Consider the following 22,636-nt stretch of genomic DNA (forward strand, 5'->3'; position numbering starts at 1 on the left):
GGAGAAGGTGTAGTTACTGTTTCCAGAAGTTATGTATTTGAACTACTACAAAGGGGTGGGGGGGGGGGAAGGGAGCAATCACTGAATTGGTATTGTGAGTAAGTTTGGGGAAAGACAACTCTTTGCCATTTCTTCACCCTTCCAACTTTCTTCCTCTCTCCCTTTCTCCCTTCTCCCTCTCCACCCTTCCCTCTATATCTATCCCTGCCCCCTTCTCTCTCAACACTCATGTAGCATCTCTCTCTCCTGTGAACAACAGCAACATCCAACTCAGACACTATCATTTTCCATCACCCAAAGTACATCTGCTCTTAGAATTCTGAGTAAAATGTTTCTAAACTAGACTTAAATTTTCTTGTTTTACTACTTTTTTTTAGTACTTATTTTTTTGTGGAAATGGCAGTAAATCTCACAGATCATCTGTTAACTTTCTGATTGACTAGCCTGAATTCACAAGTCGAACAAAGCAGTCATTTGTATTTGCCTTCCAAAAATGACACACCAGTTTCCATAACCCACCAGATACAATGAAATAAAGCAGTGCAGTGCTATGCACAAACCCTATACAGTATTGCCAAAGGTGGGTACCATTAGCTGTTGATTAGACTTTACCAGTTCACAGAAACAACAACTCTGCCCATATTCTTATATGCGAATTAAGATCTGCATTCTGCAGCACATAACAACTGTTGAAAGTGTGATAAAATTTGATTCTAGTTTGGAAGGTTACACAGGTTTTGTCACTAAATTTGTAACGATAATGCAACAAATAGTGGATTTTGTGCTAATATATTTTGTACCATTGGACAGAGACAAACATTGTGCAACAACCAACCAGCTGGCTTTCCAATAAATATATACACACTTTTAAAAACTAGATTATAAACCAAATGACCCAAAATAAAATATTTTACCTTCCCAGACAGATTTGGTCCTCCAAAAACCTATACCATACCAAAAACTTTCTTTCCTCCGAATAATATTTGAATAAAGGAAAAAATAAAAGCAGAAAAAAAAGGCAAAGTTTTTCAACAAGACCCATTAATAGGTTAAAGCTGCCAATTGGAAGAAAGATTTCAAAGGCATTAATTCCATTCACTGCTAACTAATTAAATCAATAATTTTGATGAAGATAATGTATATCATTTGAACATTTTTGAATTATAAGAAATCGCTGCTAACTTTAAAAACTAGCTTGACAGCAATAAAATTAACCACCCTGGCCCAGGGATGAGTGGTAAGAATTGTCACCACTGTGGAAAGACAAGAGTTCTCTGTCTGAGGCAGACAGACTTGGTCAATGCATCTACAGTGCTGTACCTCAATAGAACAGCAACTCAAATTCATTGCCATTGTTTTGACCTTTAATCTGTGTTTCTCTAAACTTTCAAATTCTTAAAATCTGGAAGACATACATGAATGAGGGTTCAAGGTTCAATGATCCTGGATTGTAACTCAAGTCTTCAAAGCCGCAGATTCTAAAGGTTTTATTTATAGGAATTGACAATGCAAATATCCAATTCGACTGTTATTGATTTTATATTTATTTGTCCAGACTTATAAAAGGAAGGTTGAACAGCATGGCATGGCCTTGAAAGAAACGTATATTGGATTTATTTTAAGTACTGTAACATCCACTAGCTCAGTGTTTCCTAACCTTTTCCACTACTAGTATCCTCTAGCAATTGGATTTTTTTTTTTGGCAGTTCCTGTACCAGCCTTGGATGAATGCTTTTCACATATAAATTAATTATTTCTACCTATAGCTTCACAACCCCTAGAGTCCTGTCCTCACATGGATTCAAGGTTAAGAAACTCTGCACGACGCCCTCTATTGTTTTAGGGTGCTTCTGGAGATCGCCATTAAGATAATTGCTACCATAATCTATAACTTTAATTTATAAAAGATATAAAACATTAATTAACATCTGTTAGACAGATTGTATCTCTGAGGATCATCCACACCAAAAGTAATATTTAATATCAGTACAAACCATATTTGAATAAAATTCAAAATAAAACACTGAGAAAAAGCGTAGCATATAAAGATGAACAAACTGATATTCCATATCAATAAGTTTGACGTTTAGTCGAAAAGATTATATCTCTTAAAAATAACAGATTCGATGGATGGAAATAATAATAAAATTTTTCATCTAAACTGCATGATATCAATGAAGCCAAAGAAAGCTTAGGTCTTCCATTGAACATTGTTCTTCATTCCCCTCTTCGGCAATGACAATTTATATAAAACTTAATATTAACCAACCAAAATGATTTGCACTATGATCAAAGTATAAAGTCTCCATCAAAACATTGCAAGTCTAAGCAGAAATTTAAAAAAAAGAAAATTGCCTGCATATGGATGAGTTTTGAGCAGCAAAACTGATTCTTTTCAAATTTCTATACTATCTACTTCTGCAGTTAGAGCTGCATCAAAGTTCTGGGAAGTAGAGGTTCCTATCCCATAATTTCCAACATTGCCACCCTTCATTCCAGTTTTCAGACCAGCTCTTAGCTCTTCCTCCTCTGGCAATCTCTCAACTTTCAGACTTTGAGCCTTGTTTGCGGAACTTGAATCTTTGGAGGGAGGAAGTTCTCTGTTTCGCTCCGGTCGTCCTATTTCTACGTTACCTTGATCGTTTTTAACATCCGTCTCCTCCTGGAAGCTGCCGTGCTCCTCTCTTGTACCTCCGCCTACAACTGCCTCTGATATCTCCATCATCGACTGACTTCTCTTCTTGTCCTGCGTCGATCGGGATTGGAAGAGATTTAATGACGGACTCTTTGTGACGTCCGAGGAGAATCCAGTCGCCTCTTCCATCTTCTTTCGGGTCGGTGAGAGATTCAGATCCTTGGCGTCGATGCACAGCGTCTCCTCCGATTGATCATCTGATTGGGCCTCTTCCCCCGAATCTGGCGGCCGATCTTTCGTCAAGAGCTTTCCTTTGGTCAGTTTACTGAGGCAGGAAGATGTCCTTCTCTCTTTTTGCCTGATCCCCATTTCTTTCAGAATAACGTCCATCTTGTTCGAATAGTCCAAATGACCGCTGACCTGTGATTGCAGATGGTGACCATCAAAGACTTTTAATAAATACTTGCTGTCGTAAACAAGAGATGTAAACAGATTCCAAAAGTGCAGGGATAGGAAACAGTTAATAAACAAAAAAATATGATCTTTCATTTCTATCATGAGTGGTTCCCCTCCCACCCCCCCCCACCAAAAAAAAAACACCATTTCATTTTCTGCAATTGAACCACAATTCGAGCAGTTGCTGGTATCTCTTAGTGGTACCCCCCCCCTAAAAAAACAAGAGCATCAATGATGCAGTATCTCAATACTGGAAGTTTTAATTTTTATTCCTAATTTCAAATCTTTGCTCTGTCTCTACAATTATCAATATCAATCATGTTACAACAAATACATAACTTGCATTTTTGCTACTTTGCCACGAATAGTCTCTGCAGGTTACATTTTATCCTGCTAGTCTTGCCTTTAGCGCTCATTGACTGTTAGTCGAAAGAACGACATTGCAAGGTTTAGTAATGTCATAGAATACCTAAGAACTTGTTTCTTATGTGGTATCCTTCATCTTAGGTCAGTCTCTGTTGGACTTTTTGGTCATATAGTTTGACGTCAATGACAACAGCCAAATTAGAAGAGGCGAACAACTCGACCATATTCTTGATGCCTGCCTTGGGAGCTAGGCCTATTGACCTACTGTATGTTACTGTAGTGGTGACTACCATCAAAACTGTGTCCATTTCTAGATATCAAAACAACCCACGTTTTTCCATCTCAATTTTTTGGACATGAAGATTTCATGGATTTATGACTTGGAAAAAAATAATGTAAAAGAAGATTACAAGTTTTTATATGCAAGTGATGGGTGGCCTCCTCTTCCCCTAATAGCCACCTCAGTTCCTCTCCATTTTGTTATTTTATTTTAATTCTTTGTACATTTGATGTCAAACATTACAGGTTCAAAAGAAAGCTAAACATACTTCATATAACCTTATACATCTTATATCCTTATAAATAAAACATAACCTTATACAATTTTTATAGTCTTATAAAAGTTGTGATGCTATGGCCGGCTCCTCTTTTATACGTACCCATCAAACAAACTTACCCTGGTCCTTCCTAGGAAAAGCTGTCTGAACACCAGTACAATGCTAATGTGGCTATCACTGAAAGCCTAATAGGCCTAGGTCTATATATTTTTTTTTTAAATGCACTAGGCCTACAGTAAGTAGCCTTCAGAAATACAAGAATGTGTATACATAATTATACAAAATACATGAAGGGCAATCAAACAAACTTATCATGGCCCTTGCTCTGAAAAGCTACCTGAACACCAGTACTATCCTTAAATGGAATTCAGCAGTACAGAATGTAATTAGCATGCAATACACTAGCACCTCGCGTACCTAACTACACTACAGAAATTGGTCGCGAGCGTAGCCATTTTCGTGTAGCTGTTATGAGTCATAGCCAATCTGCTACAAAACAGACTTGGGGCGGGGCTTAATCATCAAAAACGGACCTTTTTACTAATAGTAGGGGCGGCAGCTCAGTGTTGTTTTAAGAAAGAAAAATCATTTAAACATCAGATAAAGCAAATAAAAGCCATAAAATGTCATATACAGGTAGTAAAATTCTTATTAATACCTACCTGTAAACAACAAATGAAAGTTTAAAATGTTAATAAAATATATAATACATAGGACCCTATCTTAGACGATACCACTGTTGAAAGACAGTTCTATTCTATTCTCTTTCATAAAACATAAGTTTTGGAGCGTGTGCAAAACAGGTCTGCCAAAGTGTGTTTTCAGTCCAAATTGGCCCGATTTGGACATAAATCGGTGAAAAAGTCACAGAATGAGATACAATTCTGGAATAAAAAATAGTAACTTTTGTTGGTCTATATGATATATTCTTGCTCTGGAAATTCCAGAGAAAAAGAACTTTGTTTGAAGACGCTGAAAAATTTTTAAGAGAAGAGAGAGTCCCACTTACTGTTACAATATCTCTATACATGTAATGTATTGAGATAAAAACCTACAAGAAATGAAACTTTTCAATGTTTCTTGCAATCAAACAATTTTATGGCAATTGGCTGTGGAATTATTCTTGATATGGAAATGATATAATTAACTTTTATACATGGAGTATTAGATAGACCCTATTCGTGAACACCAAACCCCTTACATTATGACAGAACCAAGGGAGGTGGTATGAAACTGACCATGGGTACAGAAAGAGGGCTTCCATATTTTGTGCTGTCGTTACTTACAATTTCTGTGAGGTCTTTGTTGACCATAATGTCATGCTTCCATGGAACGGCATCCAGTCCCACGATGTTATTAACCTGAGCAGAGGCTGTCCTATACACAAACTGAAGTAGCCAATCACCTCTATAGAAAGATAAAAAAAACATTTTTACTATATCATTATTGAATGGAAAGAGCAAAGAAATTGATGGCTAGTATGGGATAACAACCTGTGACATCTGGGCTACAAGGGCAGCGCTCTACCTACAGAGCTATTCAGCCCTTAGCTGGTGGCGATCCCCGTTTAGACATTTCTTTGCTGGGGGCGCTATTATGGTCGACCTCTGTAACCGAGTACTGAATAAACATAGTATCGAGAATGCAGACTGAATATCTTGACATTCTCATTAATTATCATTAATCATCGAACCACCCAACTGGTAAATAGTGAAATAACCCCCTCTATTGTGGTCGGCCACCGTAACAAGGTACTGAATAAACAGAGTATCGAGAATCCAAACTGAATCTCTCGACATTCTCATTAATGATCGAACCATCTAACGTAAACATCATTCCTAACCATTGAGGAGTACTACTAAAGACGATTTAAATATCTCAGTTTGGGGAACTGCATTGAGGATGGCAGTAACACTGCTTGTTAACATTTGACCATTAATTCTCACCTGCAGTAGCCATTGTAAATCTTGCCTGCTACCACCCTGGGAAACTGTTCCCAGATATCTCTATCAAATGGAACAGGTGCACCAAGAAGGTAGACATCTTGGATAATCCCTTCACATCCTGCAGGTTCAAACAGTGTATAGAGAAGTATTCACTGACGATCTTATAAGTAACAAATGGCATGTCAAAAATATTAATATTATATTCTAATACCCTGGTGTTCAGGTGGGGCTCTTGAGCCTTTGCAGGAACCCCCAATTTATATATATATATATAAATATATAATGGGGGGGAGGGGGTCCTTAACAAATTTGGAAGGAGAACAAATTGCCCATTATTGTGGGAGAAAAAGGAAAAATCTGTGAACATAAATTTCTTCAAAGTTGCAAAATAAAACACAAGTTTTCTTCATCGGATATATTACTTTCCTGAAAACTTTCAAGGTCTCCTTTGCCTGACAGGACTCTATCTAATAAATATTTATGGGCGTGATTAGCATATGTCCAACCATAGCATTTATTGATCTGTTTAAATGGTCAGACTTTACCAAGATGGTCAAATGTCTACTTCGCTAAAAAAAAGATTTTAACACTTAATTGCCTGAAGCCTGCCCATAGATACACTGCATGACTTTCCATGATGCTAACATAGCGTTTTACCATTTTTTGTAAAAGCCAAGAATGAGCCTGAGGTCATTTAATGCCTTTGGCAATTACTGTTTTGACAAAGGAAAAAAAAAACAGTCACAATTCTCTCAAACAGAGCACCAAGTGTTTGATAAATCAAAACAGCTTCACCCACTTCCATAAAGGAGTAGAAAAAGACAAGACTCTCACCTGTCCTGGATGCCAACTCCTTGAGACAGAAATAAATTGCCCTGGCACCCATGCTGAAACCGATGAGGGTTATAGGTCTCTTACCCTAACAGGGAAGCAAGAGAGAAAGGGGCATCACAAGCACAAGCTTCAAAATATTATTGAACTTCACCAAAAGTTAATTCTTTCACCTACTGCTAGAGCCGATGGTTTTATCGCGCTGACATGAATATATTGAACACGAAAATGGAAAAACCTCTGACAGTTCTTTGTCATAATGGTTGAAAACATTTGTGAAATACATGATTTGGGGAATCCCCTGGTTCACCTCTCAAACTATGTTGGTTAATTAATACTGCAGATGATGGTAAAAATGTTAAACCAAATAAATCCGAAATATAAATTAGTAATTAAAATCTTCTTGTAGTCATGGGTGATATACAGACCAGTGGCGTAGGAAGGTACTTTTGAGTGGGGGGGCTGAAGACTGATGGCCGGCCTGGGGGGAGGTTTAAGGGGAGGGTGTGTCCCCCTCCCCTTTGGATTTTTTTTGAATTTCCAGGTGGCCTCAGATGCAATTTGGTGCAATATAGCACACTACAACACCCACTCCATTTTGTAACTAATTTTGCATTTTCACCTGGCCTTAGATGCAATTTGGTGCTCTAAATGAGATTTTTTTCTCATTTGGAAATGAAAAGGGGTTTTCTGACTTGCGGAGCGAGGGGGCGGAATGATACTTCCGCCCCCTCATATTTTTCACTGGGGGGCTGGCGCCCCCCAGCCCCCCGGTTCCTACACCCTTGATACAGACTAAACAAGTCTCCAAGATTAAGCCTTTGAGCATTCGTTTATCTCTCTCTCTGTTTTTTTGTGGGTCATGTTTGGTGATTGTATGAACCCTACACAGGGCATGGCAAAAAGGAGAAAAAAATAATGAAAGTCTGTTTAATATTCTTCTTTCAAGAACATTATCTGCATGAATAAATAAATTCCTTCAAAATCAAAATTAAACTTGACTGTTGAACACTGAAACACATGGAGCCTTTCTTTGATGGATGATGGGTTGGGTGAAAATTAAAAGATTTTATTTTCTTCTGGTCCTACCTGTTGCCTCATTAGAAGCACTTCTGCTAACTGCTGGCCCACCTCAGCTGCTCTGTTGGTTGCAATACCCCAGGGATTGTCGATCGCTGTCAGAGATGCGTAGGCTGTGGCCGGTAGGGCGAGAGCAGCCATTAGACCTGACCAAACAAATAACAATACGCACAAATAAATTAGGTCATCATTCCATTTCCTTGCATCTATGAGGGTTATCAGTGACTGTCAGAGATGTGCAAATGTTGTGACCAGTTGGATAGAGAAAGAACAGCCATAAGACTGAACCAATAGGCATACAGAATGAAGATCACTGAAATGGTTGCTTGCAGTGTTTTTTCAATTTTATTGCATGATCTACTCCCACTCCATCACTATCCCATCCCCAACCCCCCACTCTTAATATCCATGGCAATCTCGAACATCCATTTCATCACAAGTCAATTTCTGGAATCCTAAGAAAGCACTGTAAGGCAGCGGCGTAATGCCTATGGGCTCGGACGGGGCAAACCCAGGGGCCCCCGACCAAAGGGGGCCCCCGCTGCACTGATGTACAGAACTTAGAAGAGGGGTACCCTTTTCTTTCTTTTTCTTTTTAAACGGCACGTTTTCGTTGGAAAAGAAACTATAAACGAGCCAATGGACATATTTTTCTGTGCGTGAATACGTTCGTCATAAATCATATGCCCCTGTAACTGCGAATCTTGTATCCTTCTTTCCGCACGACTGACTCAAGAGCCTGAGGTACACACTGGAACTTGATAGGCTATGCTGGTACATATTATAGCGAAATCTAATCGATATGTTTGCTGACAAGAAGGCCAGGCTCAGTAAATTCAAGCTCTAGCCTTTCCAAGTTCTCCGGAACTTGGATACCATTTGTCCACAGGAGTTACGCCACGGGTGGAAATATACATGTTTATGTTAGTTGGACATTGGTCATTTGGTCTTATTGTCCTTTCAATCTCTTAATGTATTCTAGCTTTGCAACACATTTTTCATGTTTCCAGTATGACAGACAAGGCTGACCAAAAATGTGTCTTTGAACGCAGATTTTCCCCAAAATCTCAGTCGATAAAATCACCACGAAATGTTCCATATACCGCTTAGATTGCACCAGAGAGCTTGTAGAACCCCAGAGCTACCAGGGCCCTAAGGCGGGCCCTGGACCCACGCCTTTGGGACTTCGCCTTTCCTTCCCTGGACCCAGGGGCCCCCAGACTCATCGTTACGCCGCTGCTGTAAGGCACAGCTATCCAGCCAGTATTGTGTATGTTAGAGTTTCTCCTGACACTATAGTCTTTAACTTTAACAAAGACTGTATTCCAAGGAATTCACCAAGGTGAATTAAAACACACTGAGCTCCATCAGCTAGTTGGGACAATTTCCTGATGCTAATACCTCTCTAAACTGTCCTCCCATATCATGATTCAAAGCACTCGTACACAGTATAAACAGTTCCTAACCTTTATCTGATCCTAATGCTAATACTTCTCTAAACTGTCATCTCATATCATGCTTAAAAACACTCCTACTGACAGTATAAACAGTTCCTAAATCTGATAGAAACATGATATCCATACTGCTCATACTGACAATACCAGTGCTCTGAATCAGGGGATGACAGTACAGTTACAGTATATACAAAAATTTGTCCCAACTGGGTGGTTCCATAGTAACACAACCTAGGTGTCTGTCTTTACACGTTGCTTATCACCATTTCCAAAAAATGACGAAAAACTACAATGCAATCAATACATATGTTAAAACACAGGGCAATCTGCTAGTCAGTATTATGTATTTCCCGACCACCCTTTTCTCCTATGCAGATCAGAACATAATCCCAGGAAATCATTTAGTGTTCAACTTTAGTGCAGCAGTTTTAAAGGGCTTTGAATTTTCCCTCTTGTAATGTACTATGGTTTCTGTGTACAAAACACCGCTATACATATTAACAAATTTTATAGCAATCTGTGGATATTGCATAGCATTTTTGTAGTGTGATACTAGGTATGTTATTCCATGAATTTAGTGATACATTTCACTTAATACTCCACTAGGGTGTTCATCTCATTATAGTACCCCATCATGAGCTTTGGTCTTTACCGACTTGCCTACCAAAACTATAAGTACACAACAACGAAGACACATACCAGCCAGTACTGTGTATTTCAAGGCCTCCTTAGCTGCAATGGTCATGACTTTGTTGAGAAGGTACTCCAACGATTCACCAAGCTCCATAAGGTACTTAGATTCCCATTTCAAACAGTAAATCTCTTTACTGTTATCGACTGTCAACCACGGCATGTAGAAATTATCTGAAACAATAATTTAAAATAGCAGGTATTCCAAAAAAGTCCAATTCTGGCATAGGTCAAGATGATGATACAAGTTTATACATTCCAAGGAAGAAATAATATAATCTGCATGACTGGACTAATGCTGGTTAAATTCAAACAAGGAGGGTGTCCACTCGGGTGAGGGAGTCTGTTTTGAATTCAATTAACTGTTATAAACCCACCCTTGAGCTTCAGAAGTTTGGAGAAGCACTGTTGTGTTATAAATATTTAGATATACACACAAACACACACACATATATATATATAAATATATATATATATATATAAATGAAAACGTAATGAGAAGGAAAATCCCAACAGTGAAAAAACTTCCAGCCTCCACCGGGATTCGAACCCGGGCCTACCGCTTTGTAAGCGGACACCCTAACCAACTAGGCTATGGACGCTGATTGTATGTCCAGAAGTTCAAAACCGGTAAGGCAGGTCGTAATTTCACTGCAAGCGTTTGACACCTGTATCGAACAATACTACTTCTTTTTTTGGCGACATATTTTGCCTTACTCTAGAGATGAAACATGATGCTAACAAACTCGAAAACATTTGTGATTCCTAAAGCCGGATCTCGAAAGAGATACTTTGAACAGACTCTATTTTAATGAAATGGAGGTAAATGACAAAGGCAAATGAATATATATAAATGAAAACGTAATGAGTTGGAAAATCCATAACAGTGAAAAAACTTCCAGCCTCCACTGGGATTCGAACCCGGGCCTCCCTCTTTGTACGAGGACACCCTAACCAACTAGGCTATGGACGCTGATTGTATGTCCAGAGGTTCAAAACTGGTAAGGGAGGTTAAATATATATATATATATATATATATATATATATATATATATATATATATATAAAGCAAGGATCTCAAATTGCTTTACACAATTTAAATTCAATAATACTTCTGCACAATCGAATCAGTCATGTATAACTTATTGAAGCTGCACAGTAAGCATACAAAAACAAACAAATATTCAACGCGAGTTAATGTTAAGAACGTTACCATACACTAGACTCAGACACTGATGCATTATAGAAAGATACTGGCTGTGATACCGATGTGACTATAAGTACCACAATTCTACATAAGGTTTACCAGGTTACTTGTTGAACTTACAGTTGGGGGAAGGGGGAATGGGGATAGGTGGGGGATGGGAGATGTGTTTAGTTGGAGATGGTGGAGGGGGATGGTATGATGGGAGATACTTGTGGCCAGGGAGGGGTGGTGGGAGAGAGGATGATTGAGGATTTAAAGTCACAGACAAAAAAAAAAAAATTATCATTTCCCTTCACAATGGAATTAATTCCAAAAGAGTCGTGAATGGAGAAAGCCAACAAAATGAAAATATGGTGAGGTAAAGTTTTGCTTTACTGCTTGAAAGATAACATAGAAACAGATTTGCCTGACTTCACAATCAATAAAAATTTATGGAACAGATCAAACACAATTGCAAGGAGGACACATTAAGCCATTTGAGCAGCATGGATATAACAAGCAGCAAGAAAAGCAGACAAACAAAGAAAAGCTATCCTAAAGATTAAAATCAGACAAGCAGCTGATAAATGCACAAACAGCTGGACAGACTGAAAAACAAGACAAGATCTACAAATATTTTGATCAGCTCCCAAAAAAAACAAAAAAAAACAAAAAATTGGGAATACAAAATCAGTTTTCTTCCTTAGAGCCAACTAGTCATAAATACATCTAACAAATAACCCAAGAAAATAACTCTGGGAATCAACCAGGACATCACTCAATTTTGGTATTTTAGGTGTTAACAAGCATTATACCACCTGATACTGACTATATTCTATGCATCCAGCACACATGATTCCACACTAGCAGTACAATGCAGCATATAAAGTTGTGTAGTGACTGTGTTAGGTCTAATAAGCCTAACTTTCAATGACTTTTATTTAGAGGAAATACTAGAGTTTGTGATGTAAGTCGTAACTACTTTATAACTACTAACTAAGGATGCTATTATATGTGCTTCCACACTTGACTGTTTCTTTGCAGGGGGGGGATTGACAGCTCTGGAAAGTTGGAAAATACTGGAGGGACAGATAGACTGACACACAGATTGACTGACAAACATTTCAAACATACATGTATGTGAAAGCAGTCAGTCAGATAGGGGGAATATGTAATGTACATTGCCACCTCATTATCACATGCTGATTATGTCAATTAAACCCAGAGCTACGTACGACACAAGACATGATCTTACTGGATGAAAATGTTCGAACAATCTTGCCCTCTGGATCATCAACTGTAAGCAAAGCATGTCAAAAGAGAAGTGTAATGGAAAACAAATCCAGACTAGAAGGGTAGAGAAACTAAATGATTTACTGTAGTAATGATGTCACAGCTAATATCTAGGCGTGGCCTATCCACCAAATGAATACAATGAACACAAACCGCATGGTTGATGATTTTATGAAAGAAAACTTGGCGTTGGGATACCTTCACCACCAGACAGATTTGCAGCACGTGACCATTTACGTTTGTATTTTCAAGCAAAGTGTAAACGAAAAATGTGAAGATGTGAAAAAGCTGACTCAACTAAAGTGTTTTTTGTTTTTAAAAGAAAAACAAACAATAATTCAATTAATTCACATGCAAATGTAGCTGACCAAAGATATAGCATTTTCAAGACAGGTGAAATGGATTCATTAAGCACCTGACCAGACTTGACTTAGTCAGTTACAGATGAAAAACTCTGACAACCAAGAAGTCAATCTCTCCTGTCTGGTTCCAGGAAAGTCTAGGTAGATAGATCTAGGTGGATAGTCACCCATTGACCTGAATGAGTATTTTGAACACAGATAATTCTAATTTCTAACAATTCAGTTGAATAAGCTTAACAGATTGCACACTCTTGCAATCTGTTAACAATTCCACATCATTTAAACTCTGAGAAGCTATATGTCCGTTGCTTTGGAGAAAAGGGAAAAGTGCAACAGAGCACTTCCAAGTTTGGCCCTGCATGGGTACAAACTGTCTCATTTTCATTGACATTCCTCGAGAGAAGAAACTTTTAATATCGATTTTAAAGATTACTTTAAAAGCCACACCTGATCTGTCCTTGGTCAGCCATCCTGAAATGCAAAGTGTGACATGGAGGTCTCTCCCTTCAGTCAGGCTTTCAAATTCAAATTCTTCCACCTCACCAACACGTTTCTTCATTTTGTAACCTGTCAGATGAAGAATGGGAGAGTGGAGAAATAAATGAATAAATAATAAATAAATACCATATATTAAAGTGCTGTTATCATGAAATAAACCATGCTCAAGAGCACTGTACAAAAGAACCAATACCTGGAATATAAAATTACCAAACTTAAGAAAACCTAAAAGTAATAACAACAGCAAAATAAAAGTTAAAACTGAAATAAGACAGGGTTATAAACCACAATAAAGAAAAGAAAAATATCAAATATACAAAAAATATGGGCACAGTAATGTGAATTAAACAACGAGAAAGTATCAAAGGTTCAACTTCCAAGGGATATTCCGGTTAATCTGGACTGTTTAATGAGAAAATGTCAATTTTCAGTTGAGCTGATAAACTTTTCATCTTTTCTCTTAACAATGGAAATAAAGTAATATGCTTAAAATATATTGCTGTTAAATGAAACTGTAAATTCAGAGTACATTTCATGCTATGCAAATGACTCCATTACATCACACTTCATGGACCAATCAACAATGACATTATGAAACAAAGGTTGAGCTTTCAGAGACCACCCCACTGGAATCAATCTTTTAACAAAACTACAATCCTTGTCCATATTTCACAGTGGAGATGATCATTTTGCTACCAACGACAAGATACACTGTTATGTAAAAAAAAAAAAATCCTTAGAATCCTGGGAATATTTTTTTAAATTTTATAGAGTAATTCACCGATTTACAAATTTTGTTTTTCAATATGGAATATGTTAACGATTCCCTTGTTCAGAAACTGCTTGATATATAGTTGCATTTGTCTAGCAATATGGTCCATTGGTGAAACATTCTTCGAAGGTTTACCTAATAAAGTATTGCCTAATCCTCTCTCGTCATCCAAAGAGACTAATACAAAGCCTAATCACTCGTTGTTGATCAACGACTGTAATTCAGAATGCCATGTGCAACTTAGGCTAGGTTAAGGAAAATTTGCTATGCAAGTGTTGCTTCCCGATTCATATTAGTGAGAACTTAAGACACAATTGCCAGCCCCCTCCAACCCTCCCCCTCCCCCACAAACCTTGTAACATTCATATCTCTTTTGAAGTCCACACCTCTTAATCTAGAAATCTTAAAACAAATTTATTGAAGACAAGTTTTACCAGTCAGTCCTGCTCCGGCAACACCAAACACCGACGCCATGGCAACAATACCAGCATGGGTACCGATGAATGCTATTCCAGGTCCCAGCAAGGCAATGCTGGCTGATGCCACCAGAGGGGCAGCGAGGCCACCGGTCAAACCTGTCACATGACAATGATAAGAAGTTCTTAGCACATATTACACATTCTTTCCTCCGTAATAAACAAAAACTTGATTGGTTTGGAGCTCTAGAATAGAGTATGACTCAGACAACCAACATGTTGATTCAATACAATTCTGTATGGCAGCGTCTTAAAGTACCGGCTAAAGAGTCTACTGAGTATACAGAGAAGTGATTTTTCAAGAGCAGGACACAGATTTTCCAATGCCTGTCTAGTGTGCATAACGAGTACAGTTCGTGCTTGACAACCGAACCTATCGCTGAGGTCGTATCTAGGACAACCAGTATATTAAAGAATAAGTCAATAGCATGACTTCATAGAATGTGCTTGTAGGATGCCCAAATAAGATTTACAGATGTTCTTAACTGAAAATTCAATCCGCACGAAGGACTATGGTTGACCCTAGAAATGTAAATTTAGGCAAATGGTGAATTTAATGTGTAGGGGAAACATCTTGTTCTATAAAACTCCTTTGGAAACTAAGGGAAGGTTCTAGTCAGAACTTTAGGGTTGAAATGGCAAAGTCCTACAAGACAGACTATCTTGAGTGCAAGTCCTCCTTTTCTGTCATCAAGATAAGATATGCACCATTAAAAATGTGTTACAAGTCTGGAAAGCTCCTTTAACAAACAAATATGGTAATGACATCAGCCTTCAACCCAGGCCTAATTATTACTATTACTTATGTTGTCTACATTTCAATACCTCTGCTAAAATTATATTTTCAGGTTCATTAGCAAAGATAATATGGCTGCCAAGGATAACTTCCTATGGACTATCCTTGATAAATTTGTATAGTTGTTTAGAAAATATCAACCTACCAATAAGAGCACCACCAGCAAGGGTTGCTGCTCCCACAGCAAAATATCGTCGATACTTCCTCATTGATTCTGACTTTTTCTTCTCTCTAAGCTCCTCCCTGAAGTAACAAACAAGTAAACTTGTCTTAAGCTTCTAGTTAATGAATTGAATAGGAAATGTATTACTTGATTGTCTGAAATATCAAGTAAGACTCACTCTGTGCAGCCTCAGACCAAGTTAGACTCACTCCGTTCAACCTCAGACCAAGTAAGACTTACTCTATGCAACCTCAGATCAAGTAAGATTGACTCAGCATAACTTCAAATCAAGTTAAACTGACTCCGTTCAACCTCAGATCAGGTAAGACTGACTCAGTGTAATCTCAAACCCAGTAAGACTGACTCAATGTAACCGCAGACCATGTAAGACTCACTCCGTTCAATCACATACCAAGTAAGACTTACTCCGTCCAACCACATACCAAGTAAGACTCACTCCGTCCAACCACATACCAAGTAAGACTCGCACAGTGTAACTTCCAACCAAGTAAGTCTGACTCAATGGAACCACAGACCATACAAGACTCACTCTGTTCAACCTGAGACCAAGTAAGACTCATTTCGTTCAACCTCAGATCAAAGTAAGAGTGGCTCAGTTCAACCTCAAAAATCAAGAAAGACTCACTCAGTCATTTCAGTTTGTGCATGAATAAACTTCTCCACAAGCATCAGTTCTTGTTGGTACGTCCTCTCTGGGTCAACTTGGCAAAGTTCTCCGAGCCGGTAGATTAGAACTCGCATTCTAGCATCATAAGCACCCGATTTAAGGGCCAGGGACAACAAGTCCTGAAAACAAACGGGCAGTAGACAGATGACGTGTTGATGGTATCTCAAACGTGGACATGAAATGCCTGCCAACTGTCTTTATGTCACAAGTTTACATTACAAAGTAGAGATCGTATACTAGTGCAATGGAAGTGGAAAAACGCACGATATTTACGCTGATACATGAATGAAGCTTGAGCACGAAGAAAGGTAAGACTGAATCTTTGTTAGCTGATGGAAAGGTCAACCTTTGAACCTTAGTTTACCTCTTCCATATCTCCCCTCTTCCCTTCCCAGTACTAGATGCATTAATTAACTTGAAGATTAGCAGTTACATATATCACTGTCTGCCTAGAGGACATAGTAAGTTTCTGTGTAATTTATTTGACTTTCATTCTTCCCTCTCCATATATCTCATCTGCTCTTATTTTCGATTAAGATTCAGCCTTTTTCTAAGGGACTCTTTGTCCCTCCCTTTGCTAAAATCCTGCCCCTGCCACCACCCTTCCACTGCAGGAACTGCAAAATTTACTAGAGATACAAAGCCTCATAGGATTTACAGCTAAATATGTAAACAAATATTTGCTCATTTTTTCTCCTAAAGTTCAAGAAGCAAACACATAGGCACAATTACTTATTTTCAAACCTCAAACTTAATGTAGGCATTTACCATTAAGTATGTTACTGCCTACTTTACTGAAAACCTCCACATGTGTTAAAGCCTGATGACAGATCTTGAATTAAAGAGAGGGAAATTATTTTGTACGAGGGCAAGTTAGAAATTGCCTAGAATTTTAAGGCAGGCCACCATTTACAGCCACGTTTACGACTCTTCAAAAGGACATAACGGCAGTATTTACGAAGTGAGAAGAAAAACATTCAGAAATATCAAATAATAGGATAGGATTTCTTTCTTCCACACTCTAGCTTATTATCAGATATCCGATCGATCAGAGTAGTTACAAGGACAACTATGACAGTTTGATATAATAGGGGTGGCGAGAGGGGGGGGTCAGTTCTTGGTATAGGGAACAGACAATATTTAAAGGCATTGAAGACTTGCCCCAAATCGCGTGCGGCCATCTGAAAAAGTTGACTTTCTGTTGCTTGCAAGTGATGTTTTGTTTGTGTCGCTACAAAATGCAGACAGTAATGAAACGTGATACCTTGTTATCTTTAGCTGGACCTGAGATGTCCATCGCTGTATCGTTAATACAATGTGCTGTAGGTATTGACCGCAGCTGTATGTACTGACTGTACACTAGTGTCTAATTACCGAGGGTAGCAAGTTGTGCATGTATTTTCTGGGATTGATGGTGGTGTCTAACACTTCTGTTACACCTCATTCGAAACTAGGTCAGATTACCGGCATTAGACGTTTCTTTTTGCGCGAGTCTTCACACCCTTTAAGGGCGGTATAAAGCTAAGTGGGAAACTGTCGGTTAATTTGAGCACCGGTTCATGACCGTTGATACCTGGAGAATGATTTCGTTCCTGATTAGATTCGGGTCTTCTATCAATTTTTTGATGTACAGTGCCTGGTTCTCTTTGGTTGCTTTTTCTTGCATCATGTTTTCCATAACAGGAAGTGAGTCGTCTGACATTTTGAGATGTTTCTTCAAGTCTGCTATGACTTCTCCATTCCATTTCCTACAAAAAAAAAGGTGATAAAAGTAAAAACAAAAAACAAAATATAAACTGGAAAAGTATCAGCAAAGTTGGTAACAAACAGTTGATTTCTCACAGGATACCTCCCTCTGTGCATTCAGGTTTGTTTCGAATGAAACTGTTGTGTGACTCCTGGTTTCATAGTGTGCAAGGTAATGTGGCTAAACAGGCCTGCAAACATCACTGCCAGTTCATCAATAATTTGAAAGTAATGTCTTTTGTCTAGCACAAAGGGGATGAGAGTAACCTCATATGTCTATGTGGCAGGAACCAAGACAAAGAGAGAGGTGGAACGGAGGGGTGGGGAAGGGGAACAAAGGGAATCCTTCTGAAGCCGAATAGGTATCAAAGAAGAAAGAGATATTCTTATATTCCTCAGAAAAACCAACAATAAATGCCCAACAAGAATATTACATAGTCCTTTTTGTTAAACATACTGTACCTGTGCCATTCGCCGGGGTACATTAACCCAAGGCTGATGGAAACAGACCCTAAGTATGAGAATCTTGCGACATCACCTAAAACTTCATTTAAAGGTTTCTCATCCTGTCCTTTAGAAACTTCACCATCCGTCTCTTCCTTACTGGCAGCCATTTTGGAATGTTTTATCAACTGGGAAGTAGGATATAAATTGTGGTGGTAAAAATATGATTATTGAATATGCATTCAGTTCAGAGTATCTCTTTCAAGATCCGGCTTTAAGAATTACAATTTTTTTTGAGTTAGTTAGCATCATAATTGATCTCTAGAGTAAGGCAAAATATGTCATTAACACGGAACTAGCATTGTTCGATACAGGTGGCAAATGCCTACAGTGGAATTACGACCTTCCTTACTGGTTTCGAACCTCCGGATATTCAATCTGCATCCATAGCTTAGTTGGTTGGGGTGTCCGCATATAAAGCGGGAGGCCCGGGTTCGAACCCAGGTGGAGGCTGGAAGTTTTTACACTGAACATTCTGAATTTCCGTACAATTTCATAATCCGTGAGCACATCTTTTGATGTGAGGTAAGAGGAACAGGGTTATTCAGTTGAGTAATAGCAAGGCATGCTATGGTTGTTTGTTTCAACATTTACATGATGAATCTTATAAGGTCCTTAGGCCTAACTATCTTTGGAGTTCCTGTGATCGCATTTCTTTGACCTGCACTATTCCAATTTTAAACTAACTTTGTTATTTTCAGAAAGTGACGACATTCTCCTCAAGTTTATTCGAGATACCGCTGCTAGCAAGATATATGCAAGTGAAAGGATTACCGCAATCAGGAAAACAGAGATGATTTGTTCTGTAAGCTAAATTCCTGGTCCTTACATTTTTCTGCCTAGGCTATAGCCTGCAGTTACTTCTGATGGAAAATTACAAATCTGTCTATTTTTGTCAAAGATGTGTTGCCAGGTTAAGTAAACACAAGCACAGGCACTTCCAATGTACTTACCTTTATATATATAATACAACAAAACTCCCAGGGATATTAGGTCTGTACTGTAGGTATATGTACATGTATACAGTACACCTATAGCATAACGTTAGGAGGTCCTGTGACTATCAACACCTAGTCTAAGTAACCTTACTTATCAACTCAATTTTATTGAGAGGAATTTTGGCGTAGATTGTCGCAGGTGAAATTCACTACTACGTCATTAGCAGCGTTCTTACCTTTCCCTTATGACTGAAGAAACATTTCTGGTTTGTTCCTGGATGGATCTATATGGCAAATATAACTGGCTAGTATTGTCTCTCTTATAGCCTGTGGTATCGTACTATCAGTACTGTACATAACGCATACACACAGTTTAGGAGAGCTTGTTTTCCTGTTTACATTTTGTTCAATACCAATTGCGCAACTCCAAACGATGCATTAGCTAGTATATATGTTGGGCTGGTGGTTTGGATGCCCACGATGCAATAGTCAGTTGTAGTGAAAATGCTGTCTACCCCTATTCAATTCTGTATCTCGGGGACAGGGAAGCACGTTCGAGTCTACGGTTGATATACACTTTCAGTTCTGTAAAATATAAATGAATTATATATAAAATGGTTTAAACATTACCCCATTTGGATTCCCCTCAACCCCACTGGTATATATGCAGGATTTCAAAGGTGGGGGGGGGGTGGGGGTGTGTAATGGGTTCAAATTTTCCCATACTGATTTAGGTAGGGAGCTGAACTTTTATGGAAGAATAATTTTATTAAGGAGAGAGGATTTTCACTAAAGCCGACTTCTATGAATTGGGGAGGGGGGGGGGGGTCTGTGGGATAACTTCCCCATTAAAATGGTATATATCGAACGGTGCATTCTGAGCAATGAATATTGGTATGTAGGAGTATAGCGCTATAAATTGAAGATTGTCAGGCGCGGCGGAACGGAAAAATTATTGGGGGGGGGGGGGCTAAAGTGTGGAAACTATCTAAGCGGAGCGCCACCATCGGTTGGCGGGGAGCGTACAAGAAAATTTTGGGTTTTTTCAAACCCCCAGATGGCGGAAACGGCACTTTCCGAGTGTTTTATGCTGCGAATACCCAGCCCTAAAATATGGGTCTCAAGCCTGCAATTTCTCAGATTGTACGTAAAAGTCTGTAAAAACATTGTAATTTGTATATTCGATGGTTTTTTAAGAGAGTAGCTATTACTCGTAGTGTACTCGCAAAGATGTTTTTGAGTGTAGTAAGGGCAGTGGCGGAGCTAGAGTATTGGTCAGGGAGGGCAAGAATGGTCTGTAGGGGCGCTTTCGACACTATCTAAGCGGAGCGCCACCACAGGTTGGCGCGGAGCGTACAGAAAATTTTTGAGTAAAGATACTCCCTAGATTGCAGGAAACAGTGGCGTAGCTAGGATTTTTTGAGTGGGGGGCCATGGGGGGCTGTTCTTTCTTGTGGGGGGGGGGGCGGGTTACTATCTGAGCGGAGCGCCACCTTGGTTGGCGCGGAGCGTACAGAGAAAATTTGAGATTTCAGCACCCCCCAGATCGCAGGAGATGGCACCTGTGAGGCAAAATAGCAACCAAAAAGATGTGCAACTTTGGTGACAGAAATGCTAAAAAAAAATTTTCTCTTTCATGCTGACTGGCCTTGCCAACTCAGCCAGACTTTTAACTTGAGTGAAGTTGACATCAAAGGCGTACGGGACCATTTCAGTTTGGGGGTGGGCAGAACTTTTTGTGCCCGAAAGTTCCCGTGACACTATTCTAAGCGGAGCGCCACCATCGGTTGGCGCGTAGCGAACAAGAACATTTTTGACACACAATGCCTCTCAGATTGCCGGAAACGGCACTTCTGAGGCCTTGCAAGTTGCATCTAAACATTCTTTATTTTATAATCTCACGTTTTAGAAATTTACAGTTCCCCAAAAATTTGGTAAATTAGAAGAAGAAAAAATGGTAACATCACTTTGAAGGGGAAAAATGGGACAGAATATTTTTTAAGCTGCTATATTTAGTTACCTTATTTATTATTTTAACACAGTACTCAGCTACCCCCAGAAAAACATTGTTCAACGACACGTAGGCGGGATAATGTCGCTGTGTCGGGTGAGACTGCAATTTTTCTCACAAAAAAGTATAAAATATAACAAAGAATATGATAAACATGTACTTCTAGACTTGTAGACACTCCCCCCCCACCATCCATGAAAAAGAAAATGTTTCTTTCATACACTCATGTCGGGGATATCCAGGTCAAGGGCGGCGGAAGCACTTTTAATCTGGGGGGGGGGGCACCGACATCAAAGGGCACTTTGCAGAAATTCGATTGGAATGATGCAGCGTTATATTCAGTACCTTTTATAACTCTTATTGTATTATCTTATTTGTGTATACACATCACTCCATCAACGTCCCCACCCCCCCCCCCCTCAAGGAAAATATGCATACTAGCACTGCAATATCCAATGCGCAAATTGGGAAACAAGGAACAAGTTTTCTTTTGAGACAAAATGAGGTGAAATCATGCTAGTTGCTAATGTAGGAATCTTCCGAATTAGAGTTTTTTTCTTGTTAATATCTTAACAAATTTTTTCCATTCGAAAATGCTTTGAGTTTGACTCACAGAAATTCGTAAAAAGTCACGGGCTTAGCCAGGATTTGCAAAATTGTATGCACGGCTATCTGAGCGGAGCGCCACCATCGGTTGGCGCGGAGCGTACTTTTAAAAAATTTTTGGTTTTACAAACCCCTCAGATGGCCGGAAACGGCCCTTCCCGAGTGTTCATTCTGGTTCCCTGGCCTCTTGCTAACTTGAGGCACCTCAATTTTTATGTAGAAAAAAGGCACATTTCTAACCTGAGGAAAAGTGGTGGAGGGGCACGTGCCCCCTTTTTCCCCCCGGTTCCGCCGCCCTTGGTCCAGGTATACAATTGACTAGTTAGAAGAAAAAAAATTGATCGTGCAAAAAGCGTGGTAGCCCAGATGAACTGCGCTTACGGTGGTGTTACACGGAAATATTCGGGCATCATGATGCTAAATAAAGAAAATCATGGAATTGTCGGGCAAAAATTTGAATTCGGGCAAAAGTCCTGAAAAATTCGGGCAGCCTAAGAGGAGAAAAAAAAAAAAAATTTCTCCTCTTAGGCTGCCCGAATTTTTCAGGACTTTTGCCCGAATTTCTTGTCCTCTGGAAATCTA

General features: G+C 39.0%; 1 protein-coding gene across 2 annotated transcripts; it reads right to left on the bottom strand.

Moving 5' to 3' along the window:
* Positions 1-377: 377 nt before the first annotated feature.
* LOC139976472 (transmembrane and coiled-coil domain-containing protein 4-like) lies at positions 378-19,833 on the bottom strand. 2 transcript variants are annotated; one of them, XM_071985241.1, is made up of 14 exons: positions 19,674-19,833; positions 18,458-18,627; positions 17,823-17,997; positions 16,208-16,368; positions 15,544-15,641; positions 14,561-14,701; positions 13,304-13,423; positions 12,457-12,498; positions 10,025-10,189; positions 7,881-8,017; positions 6,795-6,879; positions 5,961-6,078; positions 5,301-5,421; positions 378-3,055 (listed from the first exon to the last, which is right to left on the bottom strand). In XM_071985241.1, exons 2-14 carry the CDS (start codon positions 18,607-18,609, stop codon positions 2,396-2,398), a joined length of 2,175 nt encoding a protein of 724 aa, XP_071841342.1. In that variant the 5' UTR covers positions 18,610-18,627; positions 19,674-19,833; the 3' UTR covers positions 378-2,395. The 2 variants fall into 2 exon arrangements, with proteins under 2 accessions (XP_071841342.1, XP_071841344.1); XM_071985243.1 differs by lacking the exon at positions 12,457-12,498.
* Between the last annotated feature and the right edge of the window lie 2,803 nt (positions 19,834-22,636).

The sequence above is a fragment of the Apostichopus japonicus genome, chromosome 11 (genome assembly GCF_037975245.1).
Source record: "Apostichopus japonicus isolate 1M-3 chromosome 11, ASM3797524v1, whole genome shotgun sequence".
Lineage (NCBI taxonomy): Eukaryota > Metazoa > Echinodermata > Holothuroidea > Aspidochirotida > Stichopodidae > Apostichopus > Apostichopus japonicus.